The sequence below is a fragment of the Penicillium malachiteum genome, assembly GCF_028827825.1.
Source record: "Penicillium malachiteum strain IBT 17515 chromosome Unknown utg000002l:1.0-8849297.0:1.0-8852440.0, whole genome shotgun sequence".
Classification (NCBI taxonomy): Eukaryota; Fungi; Ascomycota; class Eurotiomycetes; order Eurotiales; family Aspergillaceae; genus Penicillium; species Penicillium malachiteum.
In genome coordinates, this window is record NW_026643095.1 from 3,019,838 (window position 1) to 3,043,033 (window position 23,196).

The 23,196-nt window shown below is 46.6% G+C and overlaps 9 protein-coding genes across 9 annotated transcripts; 3 read left to right on the top strand and 6 right to left on the bottom strand.

Moving 5' to 3' along the window:
* Positions 1 to 37: 37 nt before the first annotated feature.
* On the bottom strand, positions 38 to 1,232 carry N7483_004182 (uncharacterized protein; the record flags this gene model as incomplete). The annotated part of the gene is made up of 3 exons (XM_057087619.1): positions 38 to 719; positions 778 to 1,045; positions 1,100 to 1,232. 3 exons carry the CDS (start codon positions 1,230 to 1,232, stop codon positions 38 to 40), a joined length of 1,083 nt encoding a protein of 360 aa, XP_056947448.1.
* A 233-nt stretch (positions 1,233 to 1,465) lies between these two features.
* N7483_004183 (proteasome regulatory particle base subunit RPN10) lies at positions 1,466 to 2,479 on the top strand (the record flags this gene model as incomplete). The annotated part of the gene is made up of 4 exons (XM_057087620.1): positions 1,466 to 1,491; positions 1,547 to 1,585; positions 1,637 to 1,856; positions 1,919 to 2,479. The coding sequence occupies 4 exons, from the start codon at positions 1,466 to 1,468 to the stop codon at positions 2,477 to 2,479; spliced, it is 846 nt and encodes a 281-aa protein (XP_056947449.1).
* A 389-nt stretch (positions 2,480 to 2,868) lies between these two features.
* Positions 2,869 to 3,545, bottom strand: N7483_004184 (trafficking protein particle complex subunit 4; the record flags this gene model as incomplete). Its single annotated transcript, XM_057087621.1, has 3 exons — positions 2,869 to 3,241; positions 3,342 to 3,464; positions 3,529 to 3,545. 3 exons carry the CDS (start codon positions 3,543 to 3,545, stop codon positions 2,869 to 2,871), a joined length of 513 nt encoding a protein of 170 aa, XP_056947450.1.
* Positions 3,546 to 4,303: 758 nt separating this feature from the next.
* N7483_004185 (putative O-methyltransferase) lies at positions 4,304 to 5,137 on the bottom strand (the record flags this gene model as incomplete). The annotated part of the gene is made up of 1 exon (XM_057087622.1): positions 4,304 to 5,137. The coding sequence occupies one exon, from the start codon at positions 5,135 to 5,137 to the stop codon at positions 4,304 to 4,306; it is 834 nt and encodes a 277-aa protein (XP_056947451.1).
* A 3,846-nt stretch (positions 5,138 to 8,983) lies between these two features.
* Positions 8,984 to 10,219, bottom strand: N7483_004186 (putative C2H2 finger domain protein; the record flags this gene model as incomplete). Its single annotated transcript, XM_057087623.1, has 1 exon — positions 8,984 to 10,219. One exon carries the CDS (start codon positions 10,217 to 10,219, stop codon positions 8,984 to 8,986), a length of 1,236 nt encoding a protein of 411 aa, XP_056947452.1.
* Positions 10,220 to 11,364: 1,145 nt separating this feature from the next.
* N7483_004187 (uncharacterized protein) lies at positions 11,365 to 11,635 on the top strand (the record flags this gene model as incomplete). The annotated part of the gene is made up of 2 exons (XM_057087624.1): positions 11,365 to 11,388; positions 11,441 to 11,635. 2 exons carry the CDS (start codon positions 11,365 to 11,367, stop codon positions 11,633 to 11,635), a joined length of 219 nt encoding a protein of 72 aa, XP_056947453.1.
* Positions 11,636 to 12,851: 1,216 nt separating this feature from the next.
* On the bottom strand, positions 12,852 to 17,567 carry N7483_004188 (pleiotropic drug resistance family ABC transporter; the record flags this gene model as incomplete). Its single annotated transcript, XM_057087625.1, has 5 exons — positions 12,852 to 13,275; positions 13,413 to 13,873; positions 13,940 to 15,436; positions 15,496 to 17,008; positions 17,080 to 17,567. The coding sequence occupies 5 exons, from the start codon at positions 17,565 to 17,567 to the stop codon at positions 12,852 to 12,854; spliced, it is 4,383 nt and encodes a 1,460-aa protein (XP_056947454.1).
* Positions 17,568 to 18,568: 1,001 nt separating this feature from the next.
* N7483_004189 (arylsulfotransferase family protein) lies at positions 18,569 to 20,531 on the bottom strand (the record flags this gene model as incomplete). The annotated part of the gene is made up of 5 exons (XM_057087626.1): positions 18,569 to 19,548; positions 19,600 to 19,665; positions 19,721 to 20,326; positions 20,373 to 20,398; positions 20,470 to 20,531. The coding sequence occupies 5 exons, from the start codon at positions 20,529 to 20,531 to the stop codon at positions 18,569 to 18,571; spliced, it is 1,740 nt and encodes a 579-aa protein (XP_056947455.1).
* Positions 20,532 to 20,922: 391 nt separating this feature from the next.
* Positions 20,923 to 22,807, top strand: N7483_004190 (MDR family MFS transporter; the record flags this gene model as incomplete). The annotated part of the gene is made up of 6 exons (XM_057087627.1): positions 20,923 to 21,013; positions 21,080 to 21,391; positions 21,444 to 21,964; positions 22,012 to 22,333; positions 22,394 to 22,536; positions 22,616 to 22,807. 6 exons carry the CDS (start codon positions 20,923 to 20,925, stop codon positions 22,805 to 22,807), a joined length of 1,581 nt encoding a protein of 526 aa, XP_056947456.1.
* Between the last annotated feature and the right edge of the window lie 389 nt (positions 22,808 to 23,196).

The following is a 23,196-nucleotide window of genomic DNA, read 5'->3' on the forward strand; positions in this document are numbered from 1 at the left end:
GACCAATCAACATCGATAGAATCTTAAAACGACAATTTTATACACGCTTTCGCAGCGCCCGAGTTCCCCGCGTCGTAGCCTCATTCGAAGAAGCTGGTGCGGTAGTCTTCCTCATAGCCGCCGTACTAGCCGTCTTCTTCACAGCCAAAGAAGCAGTCTGCGTACGAGGCGCACCCACTGGTTTCTTCGCCGTGGATGAAGCAGTAGCTTTGCGACCAGCGGTACCGGTACGCGTAGTCTTGGTTATAGTAGTACCGGAAGACGCGTTAGAAGAGAAGCTATTCTTGCGCTCGCCCTGGCGAGTCGCAGGACGAGGGAGAGGAGACCGTGTCGTGGTCTTTGGTCCCGTTGCTGCCCGACCTGTTTTCTTTGCTGGTGCGGGTTGTTGCCATGGATCCCTGACAGTAGATGTGGTGGCGCCACGGGGTCGGGTGATGCCTGCTGGGCCTGCAGCACGCAAGGGACTAGATGGCTTGAGCGGGGAAGTAGGGCGTGAAAGATAAGCCGGTTGACCCTTTTCTGGTGATGCGCGGAAAGGCGATTGGGGATATGTGCGGGAGTTGAGAGATTTGGGAGAGAGAATGCGGTGGTCGTGACCTCGCACTTCTTGTGAAACGACGCGCGATGCACCACCCGCAGCAGCGGCCTTACCGCGGCGCTTAGGATTGTTGAGTCCTTCCGGTCCACCATTTTCTTTGTCGGAGTAGAGGTTATCATGGCTGTGCAACGTGTTAGTCTGGAAGTGGTTCAATTGAATGCACAGGGCGGGGCTCTTACCTTGGTCGTCGGGTACGAGTCCCAGCTGGAGAAAGAGCCTGGTCGATAGATCCAATTGTGGGAACGGTCCGTTGAATCTTCGTAGGTGAGAATTTTCGTGTGGGTGAAGTGGCTTGAGCTAAGGCTGCCTGGTGCTTTTCGAAGAGCTCGCCCATATTCGCTTTGCGGAGCGATCTTGGGATGCGGTTGACGCGTCGTTCAAGTCGGGATCGAAGGTCATGTTGCTGTAGAGAGTACTGCGCCCGAAGCTTGCGAGCTCTCTCAGTTACTGTATTGCATATTAACTCTCATTCTTAAATTTAAAACTGTATATCCCACGTACTTTCAAGTTGCAGGTTATCGATCAATGCTTGCTTCTGGCTCTGGGTCAGACGAAGCTTCTTAGCTGGTCTACCTGTAGGTGTAGCATCAGATGCAGCCAGAAACTCGGGAGACTTTCGCTTTAAAGTAGTCATGATTGTGGTGGTTAGTCTGAATCGAAGAATTGAAGATTGTAAGTGTAGAGAGGGCATTGTGGAGCGCGGAGTCACAACAAACAAGATGCGGGCGGACAAATCCGGCAGAACCGAAGCTCTAACTCCATCGTCATCAGCGTCTTTAAGCCCCGTTCTCCAACGATCAACTCTTTTATCTAATCCACCATCCTCCACATCCCCTATCTAATAGCTTCCTAAATATCCTCGCCATAATGTCTCTCGAAGCTACTATGATCATGTTCGTCATTGTCTCCGAATCCATAAGTTAATCAAAGTGCTGACCTCTCCCGCAGTGTCGACAACAGCGAAAGCAGTCGCAATGGAGACTACACGTGAGCTTCCTTGATCCTTTCCATTCATTTCATATAGTCTAATGGACTCAGATCAACTCGTTGGCAAGCTCAAGTAGATGCTGTTAGCATTATTCACAGTGTCAAGATGCGCGTACACCCGCAGTCCGCAGTTGGTCTGATGAGCATGGGCGGCAAGGGCCCCGAGGTGCTATCAACATTTACCTCGGAATTTGGCAGCATCCTTGCCGGTCTGCATCGGACCAAGATTCACGGCACATCGCATCTTAGCTCGAGTATCCAGGTTGCAGCAGTACGTACAGCCTCATCAGTGGTGATGACCAAGTTAATCACTAACCCAGATTATCAATACAGCTAGCCTTGAAGCACCGAATGGAGAAATCGCAACGACAACGTATCATCGTATTCTCTTGCTCGCCCATCGCAGAAGATGAAAAGTCCCTCATCAAGCTCGCCAAGAAAATGAAGAAGAACAACGTCTCGATCGATGTGGTGGCATTCGGTGATCTGGAGTCCGACCAAACTAAGAAGCTGGAGTCCTTTGTCGACAACGTGAATAGCAGTGATAGCTCCTTCCTGGCTATTATCCCACCGGGTCCCCACCTTCTGAGCGAGGAGCTCCAAACCACCCCAATCTTGGCTGGTGAGGGTGCCAGCGGTGGTGGCGGTGCTGCTGCATCTGGCGGTGACGGTGGTGATGCCGGTGGTTTCAACTTCGAGGATGCGGCGGAGAATGATCCCGAGTTGGCATTTGCCCTGCGGTTATCCCTTGAGGAGGAGAAGACCCGACAGGAGAAGGAGAAGCGTGATCGTGAGGCACAGGAGGGTAAGACGGAGCTGAGTGGAATTCCCGAGGAAGGACAGGGCGAGTCTAGCGGTGACAAGAAGGATGATGACAAGATGGATACTGCTTAGATTTGCCGAATTTCTTCTGGTGGAAACGATCTGTGATGCATACCCGGCGTTTTACTACTTGTGTTTTTGATTGTGTTCATGTATTACTGTATACTCGATGCTTCCCACGCTAGATGGCGATCAAGTGCCAACTCTTACCAGGAACGAGGGCAATATTCTTGCGGTTAGTACCCAGCATTTTACATAGAGCTTCAGTAATGTAAACCTGCCAGTTCCCGAGTCCATGGAATCTACAGCCACAAAAGCAACATTGCAAATAAAAAACAATATTTGTTGAGAAGTAATGTCTAGTCATAAGGTCATAATCCAATTTCAGTTCCGCATAACCCTGCACATGTGTATACATCATTCAAGCTCAACGGAAGCCATCCTCACAAGTATTGTCAAGGCTATGTCCGCCCCCTCAACCAAGCTCCAAGATGACGATCAAAAGCCTCACAACGAATCGGCATTTCAAGCTGGTAGAACGGGTTCTTCATCACATAGTCGGCATAGAGCTCATAAATCTTATTCACAATTGTTTCAACGGTCCCAGTCATGGGGTCTGTGAAGAGCAAGAACTTGGTCCCTGTCAACGTCTGGAAACAGGTCAATCGAAACTTGTCTGTCTCGAGGTACTCAAGGCCGGATACAGGGACGCCAGGGTTGGGATAGGAGAATCCTGATGTAGTAGGGGCGCTTGTACCGGGCGATGAGGCGACGAGAGAAGCGGTATTTTGGAGGGGGAGTTTCGGGGTGATGGAGCGCGTGATGGCGTGAACACTGTGTTCGAGAGCTCAATTAGTCCTTGTTTCTCGCATTGAAATTTCAGTGGTCTAGTACGGTCGCGCTGGAGGAAAGGATTGGTGATAAGATGATTTACCCATGGAAGGTACCGGCGAGGACCAGGTAGTCGTTTGTGGAGAGCTTGCGCAGGCCGGCTTGGAATTCACGTTGGTAGATTAGACCACCGGCCTTGTTAATGATTATGAGGGAGAAGACGGCCCTAGAGATTTCATTAGTTTTCCAGGTTCGCAGTCAGGAGATAGAAAGCTCTCCTGGCCCATAACTTTGTGAAAACGCACATGGTGATGAGTTGGTGTAGAAAGCCGGACTGTTAAGCGGACGTAGTCGGAGAAAGATCAGGGGCTACTGCACCTCTAGCATTCTTTGTCGAGGTTGCCAGTGGATTCTATACAGTATTAGGCGTTCGGTTTATAAACGAGAGGTCAAGGACTCCTCCACCGGTGTGATTGAAAGAATTTAGATCGACATGGTATTCAATATTAAATGTTATGCAGGACCTCGGAGCTGGGTAAGGCGGGGAGACTCGAGGTCAGGGGCCATTTATTCTGTGCGGGTTGTCCCTTACTAAAAGTGGGTCACCCCTTCCTGCAGTCAATAGAAGGCGGTCATTCCATGAGCTTGTCTACATTATAAATGGGCTACTGGTCAGCACCTATATACTACTCCACGTACCACAGGGAATTAGCAATATTTATCTGAGATTCAAATAATGAATTGAGATTCATTCACTGGTCTCATGCTTATCTAGAATCGTAATATTCAAGTTGCTGTTGATAAAATAATAATGGAAATGGTCATTGAGATACTGGGATCCAGCCTGAAGGTAAACATTTCAACTCTCCCATGCCCAGGGACTCGGAGAGATAGTACATTTATCAGGTAGCGGGGTATCGGAGGAAATAGAGAGATATGATCAATTGATCGTCAATCTTGGAAGCAAATAATCTGCTGCTGGAAAAATCTACTTGGTGGCCAGCACCGTGCTAATTTCCACAACGCTCTGTAAATCCAAACATTAGCTATTGTCAAATAAAAGGCTCAAACATTCCCATGCTGGAAGCTTACCGGGCCTCGTGTGTTAACAGTCTTCATAGTCTTGGTCTCATATTTCACGGCTCCAGCCACCCCACTGCCACCAGCCCGGACATACGCCAGGTAGTCTGGAGCACCAGGCATATCAGTGTTATCGGCGATAGCCAGAGATCCCTCACGCCACAACTTGAGTTCCTCAATCAACTGGAGATCAGAGAGGTAAAACTTCTCCCAGTGATCAAAGAATGCCATGTCAACACTGGTGACCTTGCCTTCCTCAACAAGCTTCTTCACGGACTCAGATCCCGGTCCCTCGATAACATGCACAACACCCTCCAGACCTGACAACTTGACAAAGTCGCGTGTCAAGGCCACCATTTGTGGGTTGGGATCAAAGGTGTACACATTGACATCCTCAGGAACATTCTCGCCGTGAATATCACGGAGCATAGCACCCCAAGCCAGGGCAGACTTGCCGACAAATGTGCCGAATTCCAGAATAGTGCGAGGAGCAGGCTGTTGAGCAACAAGCGCCTCCTTAGCAACAGCCAACTTCGTAGCACGGAAAATCATCATGTGGCCCTTTTCATTTGCGAATGTCTCAATGGCATCCGCCAAAGCCCATGGGTTATTCTCGAAGTTGCTAGCAGGCTGAGAGAAGATATACTCGCGCAGCTCCTCAGCGCGCTTGGCGAAGACTGCTTGCAAACCGTTGTCGGCCATACTGATCAATTTAGTTTTGAGGCGCTGAAATGGGGAAGTGGATTGAAGATAGATAGATAGAGGGATCAAAGAGAGAGTAGAGAGAATGAGGAGGTAACGAGGCTGGATAGAAAACATGATAAAGGGATGGATAGAAAACATGATAAAGGGAGAAAAGACCTTTGGAAACCGTCTACGTCCCTCCTTTTATATCAACACCGCCACAGGCAACAGCTTGAGTAATTCAGGTTGGCTACGTATGCTATTCGTTAACTTGTGGGTCGGCGGGAACCCTGGAGACCCTCTTCTCCGAGCATTGTACACTCCGACGGGGTCTCCGGCTGCACACATTGATATCTATGGCTGGATGCTGAACGGTGGAGGGTCGGGTGAAGATTTACACCCAATAACGAGCCCTATGGACCCTGAATGCCGGCTTCATTATGCCAAGTACGTGATCTATATCGGTAGATCCTCGAATATAACCTTGGAATGTGCCGTTTATTGCATAATATGACCGAGCTTCGGGGTTTGAAACCTAATTAGGAACTTGAGACCGGCAGTTCAATAAAGACCGACAAATTGAATATCGCCGGCAAATTCTCATCAGATAATGTCGCATGAACTAAGCCTTTTCAACCGACGTCCTTACTCCGAGGAATCCCAGCGAAGTGGATGGTTGGGTCAGATGACTGAAGTCGAAGCCGAAAAGAGTACGGAGTATTCCGTGTGGAGGAAAGAATGGGAGATCTGAGCACGCTATTGAGCTAGTTGTCGTACCATATGGATCATTGATAGTGGCATTGCTGCTGTATTGGTCAGTCTAGATGCTTTATCGCATCAATCATAACGAGAAACAAGTTCCAGGCTCTCTCTCAATTGAGATGATCACCTCGGAATGACATAGTTATTCGATATTGCAGGCTGATGATTCAGGCAAACAACTTATGCTGGCAGTGGACGTGCTGACTGCCATATTTTTCGGGTAGTAGGCCATATCACTTTTGTTGAGTATTCAATAACGCATCTTACATAGAGCTTAGGATCTTTGAGAATGGGGATGTTGATAGGTGATTGCCCAACCATGCCTCAGCTTATTGCTATGCGCCTGCACGGTATCAATTTCGGTAGCATAGCACAGACTCGGAGAGGTTCTAATTTATAATTAGTGGTGCAATCAATCCATACCTTGGTATCAATTGAATGAATGAATGAGAATTATCATTGGGTGAGTTCGGGAATGCTCTGATGTGCGTGTAGTCAGCTCTGAAGCGTCAAGGCTCACGGACTACATATGAAGGGTTCAGGTTCAAATAACCTCAAAGCCGATGAGCTCGGGAATCACAGGCGTCCCGAAGTCCACCTGTCAACTCCATTGTTCCCACAAAATGAGACACGCGTTAATCGAAAGTGATTATTTCTGGAGAGCCTGCGCCAATGAATAGCATGGAAAGCAACCTTAAGCCAATCTGGCGGTTAATTCCGCTGCGGCGCCGCGACGGGCCAGCCTTGTCGTCAAGATTGCTTCTTTTGTCGACGACCTGCTGTGGAGTCTCACCACGGACCAGATGAGCTTGTTTTAACGGAAAAGACTGAAGAATCGAATGACATCAAAAGGAAATAAAGTCGGATACTTCCTGCCGAAATGCTAGCGGCTTTTTTGAGAAAGATCAATCCATTATCTGTGGTTTTAGATCAGATACCGTTGACAGCGGCACTGTGCATCAAGTTTCACTTGTGAGTACTGAAATTAGTAATCATATTTTAAGATGAATGAGACCTCTTTTATGGCTTCGAGTAGTGCACTGGTAGACCATGAGTGCCCACTGGCAGTTGCATGTTCACAACTTGAAAGTGTTTAAAAAGGTTCAAGTTACTTTGTTCTCTGTCATCTCCAGGACCAGTTGACCATCTAGATATCAATGCTGACATAGTATACAAACTATCAGGGTCATCACGTTGATTAATTAAGGGCAATTCCCCCTATTCGCACTTTATTCCAAGATTGGAATATCAAGAGATTCTCCGAGCTGAAGACCGGCAGGATGCCGATCCCTGTATACCCTATACCGCATGGCAGAGCAGATACGTGGCGTCTCCACTGAAAGTTTATGCACAAATCAATACATAAGAACTAAACTAAATGTGTAGCCATGTAGCGAGGTGCATGCCAAGTTAATCCTCAAGCGAATGAGCCTCGGGGAACACGAGCGATCTTCCAGGTGTCCTACAATGACAGCTGACACTAAGAAATGTAAGAAACGCCTTAACCCCAATCCCCCTGATCGACGAGATCGACCGATGAGAAGGAATGCCACGGCACAAGGATTTGGAATTCTGAATTCTGAACGGTGAATCCGTGGATTGTCCGTTCTCCACAGTTCTACGCCGTAACCTAAGCTATGTCCATGGATCCATGGTTAGGAAACGCCCTGATTTAGATCGCGTAGGACAAATACTCCGTAATCGCTCCCCACTATGTAATTTTCGTCGATCGGGCCGGAACAGCCGGACGAAAGATAGAGAAAAGGGATAAAGAGGAATGAAATTGAAAATTAAGCGGGGCGAGGACCCATCTTGACGAGCCGACGAGTCGGATGCGAGACGAAGCCGTTGCTTAGACTCCGTCAAGAACCCGAGCAGACCAATGAAAGACAGTATTCAACGCTCCAAAACCAGTTAGACTCATACGATGAGTGATAAATAAAAATACAATTATTATTTTTTTTTTCTTCAAAAAAGTCGACATCTGGACAAGGGCCCCGGGGGTTACCGTAACAAAGCGCCTTGAAGGAACACGGACCTATGTAAGGCTCAGAATAAGATTGTGGGAATGGCATCGAATGGATTGAATGGAACGATTAGCTCACAGCCTTGCCATCATAATGACCCTCCGACGACGTTGGAGTCACCCCGGTCATAAAACGTGGTAGCAAGGTAGTATATTAAAACGTGCATTAGGGCCTTGGGGCCAAAACATTGAATTAACAGCTCACACATGGGAATCTACAGCCCCAATACCCCCGGGGCCTACTCTGAAGCCGTAATTCGTACCATCGTACTAGTAGTACAACAGCCCTTGTTTGAAACGAAGGATTCTGGAAAGGAGTTCATTCAGGTCGATCTACTCCGTAATGTGGGATATTCTGTACCTTGCTCATCCTATACATGTGCAGACTGGAGCCCCAACTTCCTCCAGGGCTTCTAGTCCCTACTATACTCTTTTCCGGTCTTCGAGTATTTACCCGATTGGGAAGTTCTATAGGCGATCTAGATCTGATTGTGGTTCCAAGGTTCATATGATCTTAAAATTGATGGTTGCTGCCTAAATCTGTTCTGTTCTGTCCCATACTAGTACTAATTCAAGTTTATTATTAATTCTACTAACTCGACTGACCTGCCATACTAGTACGAATATGTCATCTTACTACTTAGATTAACATTGACACCAGACTCTGCACATCCATGTGCAGCTGAGGTACCGGGATAGCGGAACATATTGAACTAGTTGGTCTTGTCAAATTGGACAAAATCCTGTTTACAGTCAACATTGAATGCATGAGCTGAATCTGAAACCCGGAGGTATTCGGCCGATCAACCGAACTGTAACCATGCTTACAACGCTGGAAATATAGAAATATGGAGATGGCCGTAGATAGTGAGTCTTATCTTTTTATAGTATTGATTGGTCTACTAGTACCAAGTAGTAATGATGTCCAGACACCATTCTCAATATAGAGTAAATGACACGATAGAAATGTATCAACAAAAGAAACCATCATCCAATATATAAAACAAAGTCTTGGAATAATGGATGCGTTAAGCCGTGAAACCCCAACACCGAACGAATATTGACAAATTTCCAAACACAGTAGAAGCAAAGTCCAGCCCTGTGGACAGCCCTCGAGTAAAAACACCAATGCCATGCTATAACCAGAGATGCATGACTCAATCTGAGACAATCATCTCCACCTTCAATGGGGATCAGACTCCAACCGCCACGTGTGACGACAATAAGCATTTGCCATCGACAGAAACAAGAATACCCTCATTGAGGCCCCACCCTTTCAATGAAAGATCCTCACTCTCTTCTCCCAGGGATTGTCGGTCATCTCTCTCGAAGTGGCGACCGATATGTTCCATGCGCACGTCCCAACTTCCGTCACCGGTAAACGTTTCATTACAGAACACACAGTGGCTCTGCAGCGGCTGAGTCCGGAGTCCAACCCAGCACCGCTGACGTACTTCCTCGAGACTAGCCTCGAAGGCGGCATGTTCCGCATCTGTCGGGGATCGCCTGCGTCCAGATTGTAACCAAGGCGCATGCATACGGCGCTGATGTTGTGTGAAGAGATCTTTTCGGTTGAAATCGTTCGGTTGACCAGGAGCAGGAGATGGGGTATGTGATTGAGAGAAAGGAGAATGTGTAGAGGAACAGGAAGAAGTATGTGTGTTCATGCTGCATTTCCCCACATCACAACGGTAGAATCCCAGCTGTAGGTGTTGAGATGTAATATGGCGTTTCCATTCGTTCTTAGAAACAAATGTACTTTCACATCCGTAGCGTGAGAAACTGCAGACGAATGTTCGAGGAGAACTTCCTGTGCCGCTTGTGCTGGTTGCGGCGCGACGACGACGATTACGACCCGGTACAGAAGTTGTGCGACGTTCTGTAGTAGATTTGCGGACTCCGCTTGGGGCAGATGTGCTACCCGTACCAGCGGGACGACTTTTTGAGCGACGAATTTGTTGTGGGAATCCCATAGAATCTGGAGGAAGAGGAGAAGACCATTGTTGCTCTGGGGTCACATTGCGATCTGAATGGCTGCATGTATCGGACCAAGGGTCGAATTCTGTATCAAAGGATGAACGGTGGTTGAGAGGAATATCGAATACGTGAGTCTTGGGCATCATCATAGAGTGATCAATTTCAACAACTCCATCAGGAGCTGGATAACCGGTTGATTCGTCGACGGTAGTAATAGCAGTATCATCTTGGGGGTAGCAATTTATTCCTGGGATACTGCCGCTATTGCTACTTCGTGGACTTTGAGAAGCGGAAGTTGCCTGTGTAGAGATTCCACTGTGCCATGGAGAAACTTGATTTGTGTATGTTGAGAACTCAGGATTGTAATATCCCATGCCCACGGACTGTTCCTCGGCTTTCCACCAATGTTGTTGAGGGATGAACTCGCGGGGTTTCAAGTTACTCTGCTCCATCGGAGATGAATGAAATTGGAATTGCGAAATTCGGGTGAGAAAAGGATTATCGGAAGGTAAAGAGGGATCATAAGCGTCGTATATTTGGCTGGCCATGCCAGACACTGGCATGGGAACCATGTGGTGGATATCTGTGAAAGAGTAGGAATCCATCATCACCGAGTTCAAGTTGGTCTAACTTTCTTGTTTAGGTGAATGTGGAAGGTAATTTTGAATATTTTGATTGAAGAAAAATGTAAAAGGGAAATAATAGAAATGAAAAAATTGTGATGAAGGATGCCCCCGGTATAAATAATAGGCTGCAGGTTCTCGGTGACGAGCTCCATCCAGAACCACAATGTCGGGCCCAGTGCGTTGCATCAGTAGATGACTGCTCTTAACCCATTTCTAACGACCCATAAAAAAGAGCAGACCAGTGTAGCGGATCTGTGGGGCCGGGACTGAGCCTCAAGAAAGTTCCAACTTTGGAGGACGTGGGTCTCCAAAGACTTAGCCCGCGGGGACTGAACTGGGAATAGTTGAAACTAGAGCGTTAGGGGCTGTGAATTTGCAGGTCCTCGTTACAAGTCTCTGTATAATGACGGAACTATGTGCTTCAAGCTGAACTCACTTTGGCGGCGCATTGAAGAATGCAGTTCACCTGGGCAATGATTATATCTGGGTGATCTGCATGTATCGAGTGTACTAGTATTGAGACATCCTGTACGGAATCCACGGGTAAATTGATTGAATTTACATACTAGAGTTTTATTTCACGTTAGCAATATACAGAAAAGCATCTAGATCTACATTAAATTCATGGATACAGAGTTCAGGATGTACTATATGATGAAATTTGGAAATTATACTCCTCCCTAGATAGAAAACTTCATAGAAAATACAACCTGGAACAACAGCTGGGAGTAAAAAAAATACATCACTCCACCATTTCCAAGACTCATAATTGGTTATAAGAGTCATGAAAAATCCCAAAATCCCAAAATCCCAAAAGTCCAAATATTATTCTCCACTGGTCTTAATTGCCACTAATCCTAAAGTAGAGTATGTACACACGGGAGATCTCAGGGTTAACTGGAACTGGTTCTTGGACCCCAACTTGAAATTTATAGGACCCAATTTCTTTTCTTTTCTTTCAATTCTGGATAATGCCTCTCTGTTCCGATGGTAATGTAAGTTAATTGTCTTCCTGACTCGTAACAATTCTCTACCTGCCCAAGTCAGTTTAGTGGCTCCGTGGCTCTTCCCCAATATCCGCACCGACCAATGTGCGCCCGGACTCCCGCGCTCAATGAAGTAGCCCATGCGAGATGGAGACCTGTCTATCCTCAATTTTCTTCGGTATCTGCTCGCCCCGTGTTGATCATTGGTCTGGACACCGAGGACCACCGACCCGGAGTCTGCCTTGGCTTGCCCTAACGGCTGTCTTGGGATATTGAAGCCAATCGTGTCTCTCACATAGCGAATATCAAGCGAGAATCACCCCCCTCAGTTATAGCTTCTCCCCCGAACTTCGGGTCCTTCACCGTCTTGCAATGCTTATGCACATGTGCACATGTGGCTTTAAATTACTGTATGGAGCATTTTTTATGATAGTTACTCCGTAGATCGACATTGCCTCCTTACCCGTCCCCTGATGATCCAGATATCTGGTAAATGACATTTTTAGTAACAGAATCTAATGAATATAGCCTTAGAGCTCCGTGAATGAATTTTATTAACCGATCTAATTTAATCGAGTAAAATATAAAAATATTATGATAAATGGTGGTTACATTCCAGAGAATCGGTGTACTATTACCATTCCCACCGATCGACCGCATATGCAGCAAGGCAAACCCATATGGAGCCATCACCTGCACGAAGAACAATGACCAAACTGAATCAGTGATACTAACCAGATAGAAAGAGACACAGATCAAAGAGCCCCGATGCGCACTATTTTCCTAAAAAGAATTATAATAAAAATTAAATTAACACCTAAGTGCTGGGAATGGCCCCCACAGTCACTTCGCTTCTATTCATGTGTGGTCCGTTTGATCCCGAAACCCCCGAAGATGAGCCGCTTAGTACACATTCTAGTACAATTTAGTTCAACTTAGTTAATCCAAACGCTCGGGTCCAAGTCTAATAATTTCTAATGAAGCATTTGAGACCTTAATTACTATGTTTCCGCGGGATATCAGACCGAGACCCGGAATATTGAACTATCGTCTTCTCACCTTCTTTATTTTGTATAGTTCATGATCTTAGTTATCTTTCACCCCCTTTTCTTCGCCGTAACTAACTGTGAACATTTTGAATATGATGATATCAGTGATAATCAGTCATACCTAACTCCGCGAGCTCCGTAGGTAAACGGGGTCAGGTCCGGACTCGGAAACGGAGGCCTATTCAAGTTGCAGTGGCCCCAAGCGAAATCTAATTTCAAGTTCTTTGATAATCCTATTCATTTAAATTTAAAAACATAATTAGGATTTATGCCAAGATCGGAATTTGAAATAAAAGAGTTGTAAAATTTGTGATCAATTATGTGTATGAAAAGAAATGTTTTGGGTAACTTCCCAACATTCAAGTTGCCCCCGGGGCCAGGTGGTAGACATAAAATTCGCCCAAGGATGTGCCAGTGCCCCGCTCATGCCTGCTTAACCTTACGAGACCAGTTCTTCGGGACCCGCGCAAGCCAGTACAGGAAAATAGCCATGAAGATATTGAATACAATGTAGACGAAGAGCAGACCGATATTCCGCCAGTGGTCACTGTAGTAAACATTGACTTCTGCGAGGAACTGATCAGTTGTTGAAATGGAACACATCTGACAATCCTTGATGGCACCGGGGTTCATTAGCGTCGCTCCGTAATTGTTCGTGTAGGTGTCCAGATAGGTAGAGCAATTCTGTCCGTCAGGTGGGTTCACAGTTAACAGCTCGATGCTGGAGCATTTAGCCTCATTTCCCGATAGACCGACCGAGAGAACTGCGGAGACCAGATAGGTGAATGGTGAGACGCGGTACATGAAGATCCAGAACCGGGGTAACTGGCTAGGACTTGCAAGGACACTGCATAATTAAGTTAGTCAATGGATTTTCTTATTTGAAAAAAGACCATGCATAACCATCGAGATTCCAGTGTAAAGGAACAACCTCCTCCAAGAATCCTGGAATGCTCCAAGGCTATGCAGAGGGGAATGACCTACCCGTTAAACACCAAACAAAGCGAGAAAAGAAGTTGAGCAAGATTAGAACCAGTGTCAGCCTGCTCAATCCCAGCAATCATCATCGAGCTAAATGTCGAAGCAAACATCAAGAAGACCAGAATGAGTAAAAACATGGTCCCACCCCGGTTTGTCACCTCGCCAGCCGCTGCGTTGCGATAGAGTCCAATTGGATAGTACCATGAGAAATAGACAGGCACAGACATGATGATATTCCACGGAAGCTCGGTGAATATGCTGGCCAACATGAATGCTTTCCAGGAGTATGCCTTGGAAGGACGCTCGCGCACTTCATACAAAGCGCGCTGCACACAGAAACTGGGCATCATCTGCTGGACCAGATTGGGGAAAATGATGAGTAACATGAAGATTGCAAAGAGTTGATTTTGAAGGCCTTGTTCGGTATTTGGTTCGCGCCAGAAACTGAATCCGATGAAGATAGGCTGTATGAAATTAGAACATGTTGGGTGGAACAGTAGTAAAGCATTCATGCAAAAAGTAGTACCTACTGGAAACACACACATTGCGGTCTTGGAGTAAAGATATCCTGGGCTTCGGAAGTACTGTTGATACATACGGCGAATGCAGATGAGAAATTGATACCAGATAGGCGTTGCGAATTCCCCGTAGCCTGTGGTCGTAGGTTTGACAGGCTTCTGTAAGAGCTTCTCCTTCAGCTGGACCAATTCCGCACGAACAGCAACACGCTCAGGGCTATTAACCCACTCATCGGCCCAGTCACGGTCAGCATGGGAGCCTGGCGCAGCACCGATGACTTCAAGCATCCATTCTGCGGGATTGGCATCCTTGGGACAGCTGATTGAGCCTTTATCCTCGAAATATTTGATCAGTGTCTCCATGTTTGAGCCAAGTTCTCCGAAATACACAGTGCGACCACCTTTAGCCAGGAATAGCAGACGATCAAACTCTTGCATCAGGATCGCAGAGGGCTGGTGGATCGTACAGAGCACCGCTTGCCCATGATTAGCCAGTTTGCGCATCAGCGAGCAAATTGACCAGGCCGTCTGACTATCAAGACCAGATGTAGGCTCATCAAAGAAAAGAAGTAGATCGGGTTTAGCAGCAATTTCCACACCAATGGTCAAACGCTTGCGCTGTTCGACATTCAATCCCTCGCCTAGAACACCAACGACCGCTTCTGCGTATTCATCCATATCGAGCATCTTGATGACTTCCTCAACATATGCGATCTTCTCTTTGTAGGGAATGCTGTGAGGCTGTCGGAGAAGTGCACTAAAAGTGAGGGCTTCACGAACGGTGCTAGTCTCTAGATGTAGATCCTGTTGTTGCACATAACCTGTCTTGCGCTGGAACGAACTATCTCGCTGGCGCCCATCAACGAGCATATCTCCAGTGATCACTCCCATAGTCACACGATCAGCTAGCACATCCAGCAATGAGGTTTTTCCGGCACCAGTCACTCCCATAAGAGCTGTCAGTGTACCCGGTTTAACCCAGCCATCTACGCCATCAAGGATACGACGAGGATTTCCTTTGATCTTGATGTCATAACAGACATTCTCCCAATGAAATATGGCAGTTTGCTTTGCAAGGTGGGCAGTCTGATTTTCAGATTCAGGTTGCGGCTCTCCAATATTTTCTTTCTCAGACAGTCCACTTTCTGAATCATTATTGCGGATCTTCTTCGCAAAAGTTGGGATCTTGCCACGAGGAAAAACGAGAATCTCACCCTTTGAGGGCTTGGCTCGAATGAACTCGCTGCAGACAACGTAGAGGATGAAGAAAAAGACGAAAAATCCGATAAGAATCCCGAAGTTTCGCCAAAGATGTTCCTTATAGTACTCGTAAGTTGTGTTGATGTAGTTATCCCCATTGACAAAGGTTTGACCAGCCACAGCGCCATTCTCGCCACAAATCTTTGAGCTCAGAGGGGCGTCTGCATACCCTGGGCCATCTGGAACATAAGCCGTGCAGTTAAAGTCACGACCACTGAACTCATTGACCATCAATGATTCGAAAGCGTACTAGAGATGATCAGCAAGAGAGATTATATGTATGTTAGAATTTGGAGACTTGAACTTACCGCAATTGGATTGAGGTAATTCAACCATCTAAACCAAACATGCATATCACGCGTCGGAATGGCAAAACCGGTGTAAATGACTAGGACCATCATGAAAATCGAAGATGGAACCATGGCTTGAGCCATGGCACGAGAAACAGCTCCGATCCATCGGAAGATATTTGACATGACCAATGTTGTAGTGAACGAGAATAAGAAGAATATGAAGAAATGAGCTGCGGTTCGTCGAAGATCCGCAACGAAGTAGATGATGAGGTTGAATGTGATGGCGACCAATATCTTGGATGGTAGCTCCACGATGTATGCACTAATGGCTTCCGCTGATGGATGATAAAGAGCATACTTGTAATGCTTCTCTACAATTGGTCGTTGTTGCCACAAAGTGAGAATTTCTAATGAGCTCGCAAATGCGTTCATCAAAATAGCAAAGAAAAGCAGTGCACCTCGTTGAAAGAAGCTAGACGTGTCATTTGGCAGATTAACGAAGACAGTGGAAATGATAACACCCATGATTGTGTTGCCAATAATAGTCGAGATGGTCATACTCATATCACCCTTCATTCGTAAAAAGCCTCGCCAGAGGCAGAGCTTAATTTGCATCAGGTATGAGAGGGTGTATGGAGAACCAGCGCGGGCACTCTTAGCCTTTTCAGCTGCGCGGGATTTGTTGAATTCCTGAAGTTGATGACCTCCAATCGGATTCTTTGCATTCTTCTGTGTAATTTCAGCCAGAAGCTCCTGTCGCTCAGGACTTGCTTTCCAGCGAGCGGCAAATTCATCAGGTGTACGAGGGATCCGATCTTCAAAGCCTGGATGAGCCTGGCGTTCAGATGGACTGGTAAGGGAGGTAAGGAAATCCGCGGTCGTCTGTCGATCTGGACAGTCAAAGCCCATTTCAATGAAGAACCTGCGTGCATCACCCGCTCTACCGAAATAAATCTGCCGTCCTTCATAAAGAACAATGACTTTATCAAAGAGATCATAGATTGACTGACTCGCTTGATAGATCGCAACGATTGTTGTGGTACCGTTGTAATCAGTTGACAGGCGCATGTTCTTGACGAATTCAAGTGCTGTAGAACTATCCAAACCGCGAGTACTATTGTCCCAACACTGTAGGGGACTACCGCACAAGGTCGTCTCGGCAATGCTGACACGCTTTCGCTCACCTCCAGATACACCTCGAATAAACTCATTGCCTACCTTGGTGTTCATAGTATGCGAGAGACCCAGCATCGCCATGGTAACATCGCGCAAATGCAAGGCATATTGATCTCGGGTCACACCTGGTAGTCGATTACTCGGAGTACGAGCTTGAGCCGCAAAAAGCAAAGTTTCGCCAGCAGTCAATTGAGGAAAGTGGGCCTCAGTTTCAGCCTGATAGATGACTTCGCCGCGAAAACGTCCATGCATTTGATCCCAAGAGATCCCTTCATACTGAATATCAGCCCCATCGTCCAGGAACAGGCCATGTGTTTCACCGGCAAGTGTCTTGAGAAACGTGGTACAGCCACTATGTTGCACAAAGAGAAGTTAACAATTCGTTCACAAAACCAGACCCTGAGTTCTTGAATGAATACTCACCTGCCTGGACGACCCAACACAACCAGCATCTCTCCATGATCTACAATACCCTCAAAATCGCGGAGAATATCAATGCGCACTTTTTGCGCCAGTCCAAAGAAATGGCGTGCCACATCTACCATCTTCAACCACACATTGCCAAAATTCAATTGATAGTCTGCTGCAGTGCCATAGCCAAAGACATTCAAATTTCGGAAGGAGACACCTGATGTACGATGCGGGAATCTTTCTGGGTCGCGAGTGATGTGCAAGATATTGCGGACCCATTTGCGGGAACTGAATTCAGAGGAATTTGGGTCGAGCTCTGGGTCCTTGGTCGGGTCAAGGAAGGTGTTGATAGCATCATGGGACAAGGAGCCTGGGTTCTGTTCCTCTGAAAGACGAGAGAAAGCGCGAGCTAACTTGGTGATATCCTCGTGCCGGGTTTTTGGATCGCTCTTTTCGATACGCGTCTCTTCTGAGATTTCCCCAGATGTATGCTGCTCCATTGTGTTTTGGACTGCTCGTGCAGCTGTAGTGCCGCCGTCAAACAGTACAGGGTTTATTGGAGCTGACATGTTATCACATTTCCGGTGAGACTTTGATCAAATCTGCGTGTGGTACAAAGGGAAAATGGTGCGCGGGGGTAGGAGAAGAAGGATGAAAATATGACCAGATGAGAGGTTGTGTTAAAGACCACGACACGAAATTATGACTACTAGGATAACCCATACGCGTCCTAATAAGGAAGCCGATACCCGGACCCCGGATACTAAGTGATCCGGAGGGATGTCTTATTCCGTAGGTCAAGGATTGATCGAAACTGGGATATTGGGTGCCTTAAATGTGATTCCGATGGTAGTAGAAGTACTTGATCTAATACTATATTGAATAGGTGCAGCCTTGTATCTATACTTTTCTCAATCGGAACTTGGTACTTCCCCCTACCGATATGAACGGATCTCTTAAGATCCTCTCCATAATTCCGTTACCAAGGACAGCTTGATGCGATCAGGAATCATGCTCCTCCGTCAACAGATCATGTTAATCACTGGAATAATATGTGATTGGGTACGTATTCGTGTCGTATTCCCCACATCCTTTAATATGGTGGTGAAAAACTGGAGAACCACGGCTTAAGTCTCCGCTGCATTGGCCTCTTTGGGATAGCTTCCCGAGGTCAATGCGGGGAATGAGAACCAGTGAGTTCGTTTTATTCATTTTCCATCAAGTCATACGATGATGAAATCTCACTAACTTCAAGTGAGATTAGGAAACTCTACTGGATTTTTCAACTTTCTTCCACGGTTGATCTCGTATGATTACAAATGTTTCAGGTTTCAGAAACACCATCCATGTGGCAAGTATATTCCCGATCTGGATGATCTTCTCTGCACTATCCTTAACTACTGCTACTTAGCTTCAATTTCCTCCTTACTGCTCCCTTCTCTGATTCTAAGAACTAAACCTTGGAAACAGAAATCACAGGTCCGAGTCTCCATCGCTCTGCTTATGCTTGCATCACCATTTGCTTCCAAGATGACCGGTCGGCCAAGCCCGGCGCAATGACCTCAGCGCTAGGGATAAGCGGGAACAACTGATCTTGAACCCGAGTGGCTCGAGGAGTGCGAAGGATACTACCCCAGGTGGAAATAGCCTCAGCAATAATGTGATTATAGGTATGACCAGACAAAAGCAAGGAAGTTTCGAAACCACTGCGGACAGCTTCACCGAGGAATGACCGCGACCCATATCGGTCGGTTACAGAGTAGAAACGCCAAGCGGATGTTCCAGTATCACCATTCCAAGACACAAAAAGTGCGGTACCGGAAGGGGTTTTGTACGCAACAAGAGAAGGTTCTTCATTGGGGAGTCCGGTCCAGTTGAAGCGAAAGGCACGATAGTTCTCAACACCTTCACCAAGCAAACCCGAATCCATATATGCGTGGAAGATGGGAGTACCATCAGGCTTGAATTCGGTCATCGCACCCTCGGAGCCCCAGTTGACCAGTGCATTACCGTTAGGCAAGATCTGTGTGCTGCCTTGGGATTTAGCCAGTAGTCCATCTGGGGGCTGGAAGGCTTGGACGATCTCCGCAGTCCAGGTCGCAGTGTTGACTGATATGATTTTACCTTGCGAGAATGGGTGGGTGTGAACTTCATGTCCACGATGATTCTCCGTACCATGAGCAGAGTTATCAAAAAGTGAAATAATCTCTTCGTCTCCATCTTGGGAGATGAAACGGGCATGGTGTTGGAAGCAGAATGCGACATTGGGTCCAAGTTCAAAGTCTGACTTGAGACCACCCAGGCGCCAAATGATCTCGCCGGTTTTCCCGTTAATCTTGTGAACAGCACAGGCATCGCGTGCAGAGATCAAATAATCACCAGATGCGTCCTTGTCCACAGAGTTGATATGGAAATAGTCCCAAGCATCTGAAGAATTCCATCCAGCGCCTGCTTGACCTGGGTTCAAGGGGAGAACGGCCTCTGGTGATTATTAGTAGAGAATCTTGAATCTGGAGAGCAGAGCCCACATACCATCTGGTGTAACATGTTCCAGGCTGGACCACTCAAAGAGGAGCTCGCCGGTTTCAATATCCAATTCTAACTAACATCAGCCAAGCACTATACTGAACCAAGCAGCTAGTACAGTACGTACCTTGAAATATCGCATCAACAACCCACTGCTGCTCCGGGCTTCCACCCCAACGACTCAGATCAATGGGAATCGGCTGATAGATTTGAATTAAGGCAGTCTTCCCATCAACAGAATGAAGTTCATGCTTGTCCATTAGCTTGTGGTTTCCAGCACGCAATTCCCGAATAGTTTCATAATGATGATCCAGGATCGTCGCATGGCCATGACCATGTCCATACGCTGGGTTATGATCACCCTCGAAGCTATACAAGACATCTTGACCCTTCCACACTCCTTTGTGAAAGTTTGCAGCCCAGATAGAGAAGTATGTATATCCAGACCAGACGAGCTCACCGTCATCACGAAAGATGTACGGGCCCTCCTGGCGCGGACCATGATGTTCTGGATCAACGAATTGTCCAGGGAATGGAGCGACAAAGAGATACCCTTTCTCCACATCCTTAGTGGCTGGTATGGTGATATTCAGACGAGGCGGTGCCAAGTCAGTGCGAGACTTGAATTGCCAATCCGCAGTCGCAAAAGGCATCAACGCAGCGGCGCAGAGGAGGGTTTCAAGAACCTTCATCTTGGGGAGGGAGACTAGTCCGGCGATCAGTTTCCATGATGCTGGTTTTAGTTTGTAGCAATGGGTACATTAACCTTAGATGGGTACTCTGCACTTGAAAGTCGTCGTCGACGCTTTAGTTTGGGTTTATTGAGTCAACTGGTCGATTTAGATCTGGATGTATTGTGAATAGTATCTTCCAAACCCTCCAACGCGGGGTTTAAATACTTCAGCAGTCTCGTATTCTTCAACGTCATTTCTGGGCATTTTGTGCAATAATCCAGGTTCGAATCTTCTTTTCATCGTTTTCATCGTGAATCATGCCAATGGTGCATCAAATGTCGTGCTCGCATTTCAGCGGGGCTCTTGTCCCTCATTTCCCAATAGGGAGCCCGATGAGCCCGATGGCCACGACACAACGCATGTTTAATGTAATTAGGTAAAGAATTCTCCTTTCGTTCCGATTTTTCGGCTATGCTGGCACATTAATGGTTAAATATCAAGAATGAAAAAAAAAACTTTATCATTACTTTCAGGGTTTTTGCATCTCGTTTGGATTGATTGATCATTGTATAAGCTCACTATGACAGTCTTTTCTTCAGATGACAGAGATCTAAGTAGCACTATGCAAGGTATCAGACCAGAGCTCGAGTCTACAATGTCACCTCCAAATGAAGAACAACCTCTTCTCCGATCGGCTATAGATGCTGTTTGGACCCCGCCGCGGGGGTTCATCTGGATACAACTGGGTAAGTAAATACTACTAAGATGGAAATATGTCATGTGTGTTGCGAAACTAATTCATCCAAAATTAGCTATAATGTCCAATGTTTTCCTGGCTGGATTCGATGGAACAATAACTGCTTCAACATACGCAGTCATCAGTTCAGAGTTCAATGCTGCGAATACTGCATCATGGTTGACAACTTCATACTTGATCACCAGTACGGCCTTTCAACCATTGTACGGTCGCTTTTCAGATCTGTTTGGCCGTAGAACCTGCTTTTTTATTGCGACTATCACTTTTTTCACCGGATGTCTAGGATGCGCTGGAGCTAGAGATATTGTCTTTTTGAATATCATGCGCGCACTGACTGGTATTGGGGGTGGTGGCCTAATGACAATGGGTAAGTAATGATAAAAAAATATAAGGAAATACATAGATACTGACTTGAAAAGCGACGATCATTAATTCGGATCTGATCCCTTTAAAAAATCGTGGGATGTACCAAGCTGTCCAGAATGGCGCGTATGGATTCGGTGCAATCTGTGGTGCTTCATTCGGAGGTGCCATCGTTGACACCATCGGTTGGCGTTGGTGCTTCTTGATCCAGGTTCCTGTCTCTTTGACTGTGCTGATCCTGGGTTATTTTGTCCTCCAATTTCCACCCAAGCAGAATCTTGCTGCAAATGGTCAGCCGAAAGGACTTTGGCACCAAATCGATCTACTGGGGTCAGTTCTGCTTGTACTAGCTCTTTCAACACAGTTGATTGGATTGAGTCTGGGTGGAAACGAGTTGCCATGGATGAGTATCTGGGTGATTCTCCCTCTGATTGGCAGTGTCTTCTTCCTCGCTACTTTTGTTACTATCGAGGCAAAGACTAAGGCTATCCCTCTCATTCCACTAAAAATGTTGCGTGGTCTTCATCCTATATCCACTCAGATTGCCAACGTCTGTGTTGGCATGGCAGCATATGCTGTAAGTTGAGTCCTCATTTCTGAGATGACACAAAGCTGACTTTCCAGTTCCTCTTCACTCTGCCACTTTTCTTCCAGGTCATTTTGATAGATACACCAACCCGAGCCGGTGCCCGACTGGTTATTCCATCTCTCATGACCCCAGTTGGTGGGCTTACTGCAGGCATAGTGATGTCGCGCTGGGGTAAACTAGCTCAGCTTGTACGCACTGGAGCAGCATTGATGTTCATCGGTAATCTTCTTGTGACATTCCTTGGCTTCAACGACTCCGATTGGAAGTACTTTGCATATATTATCCCTGCAAACTTGGGACAAGGAATCGTTTACCCTGGGATTCTGTTCACATTTCTTTCTGCATTCGATCATAACGGTATGTCATACAAAACTTTTCAATTTGCGTATCACTGTTTCTAATTAATTCGTTCCTCAGACCATGCAGTCTCCGCCTCTACCGTCTACCTTATTCGCTCCCTAGGTACCGTCTGGGGCGTCGCCATTACGTCTGCGATTATCCAAAACACACTTAGCTCAGGCCTGCCAGAGGCCTTGAGTGGAGTACCAGACAAATGGAAAGTACAATCCAATCCACCCAACAAGACAATAACAATAGCGAAAAAGAGCAAATAAGCTGACCCCTATTGTTTCAATCTAGTTGATCGATGAAATTCGTCATTCCGTCTCTGCAGTCCATGACTTACCCGAGGATATACAAATGGCCGTGCGTATAGTATACTATCGAGGAATCCGACTATCCTTTGCAGCGTCGGCCGTATTTGGCTTGATCGCTACAGTCGCAGCCCTGTTTACTCGTGGAAAGGGGCTGGAACGCCCCGGTGGAGCCTAAGATACTCTAGTATGCCTTTATCTGATAGACTCAACGGTCCATATCAGGAGAGGGGGAGCGAGGTATAAACCAGAGACAAGGCGTAATTCTTAACGCGGCTCTATCTTTAAGTGGAGCGTGTTGATGTGACCCGGTAAGTTGGAACTGGTATGTGCTCAGCCTCGTCGGAAGCTCAAGGGCTTAGCGAAATGAAAGTGGAGACCGAGTGGTCGGGGAAGTCGGATTTAGATCAAGTTGAGTTACTATAGACTGCTAGGGCTGAGAATGGAAGGTGTCACTTAGATTACAGCTAGGGAGAGGAATATCAATCTTAGCGTGAGTTGGACTGGCCCAGTGGTTTTGGTTCAAGGAATGTTTAGTATCATCGGAATTTCCGAGATCAACAGCAT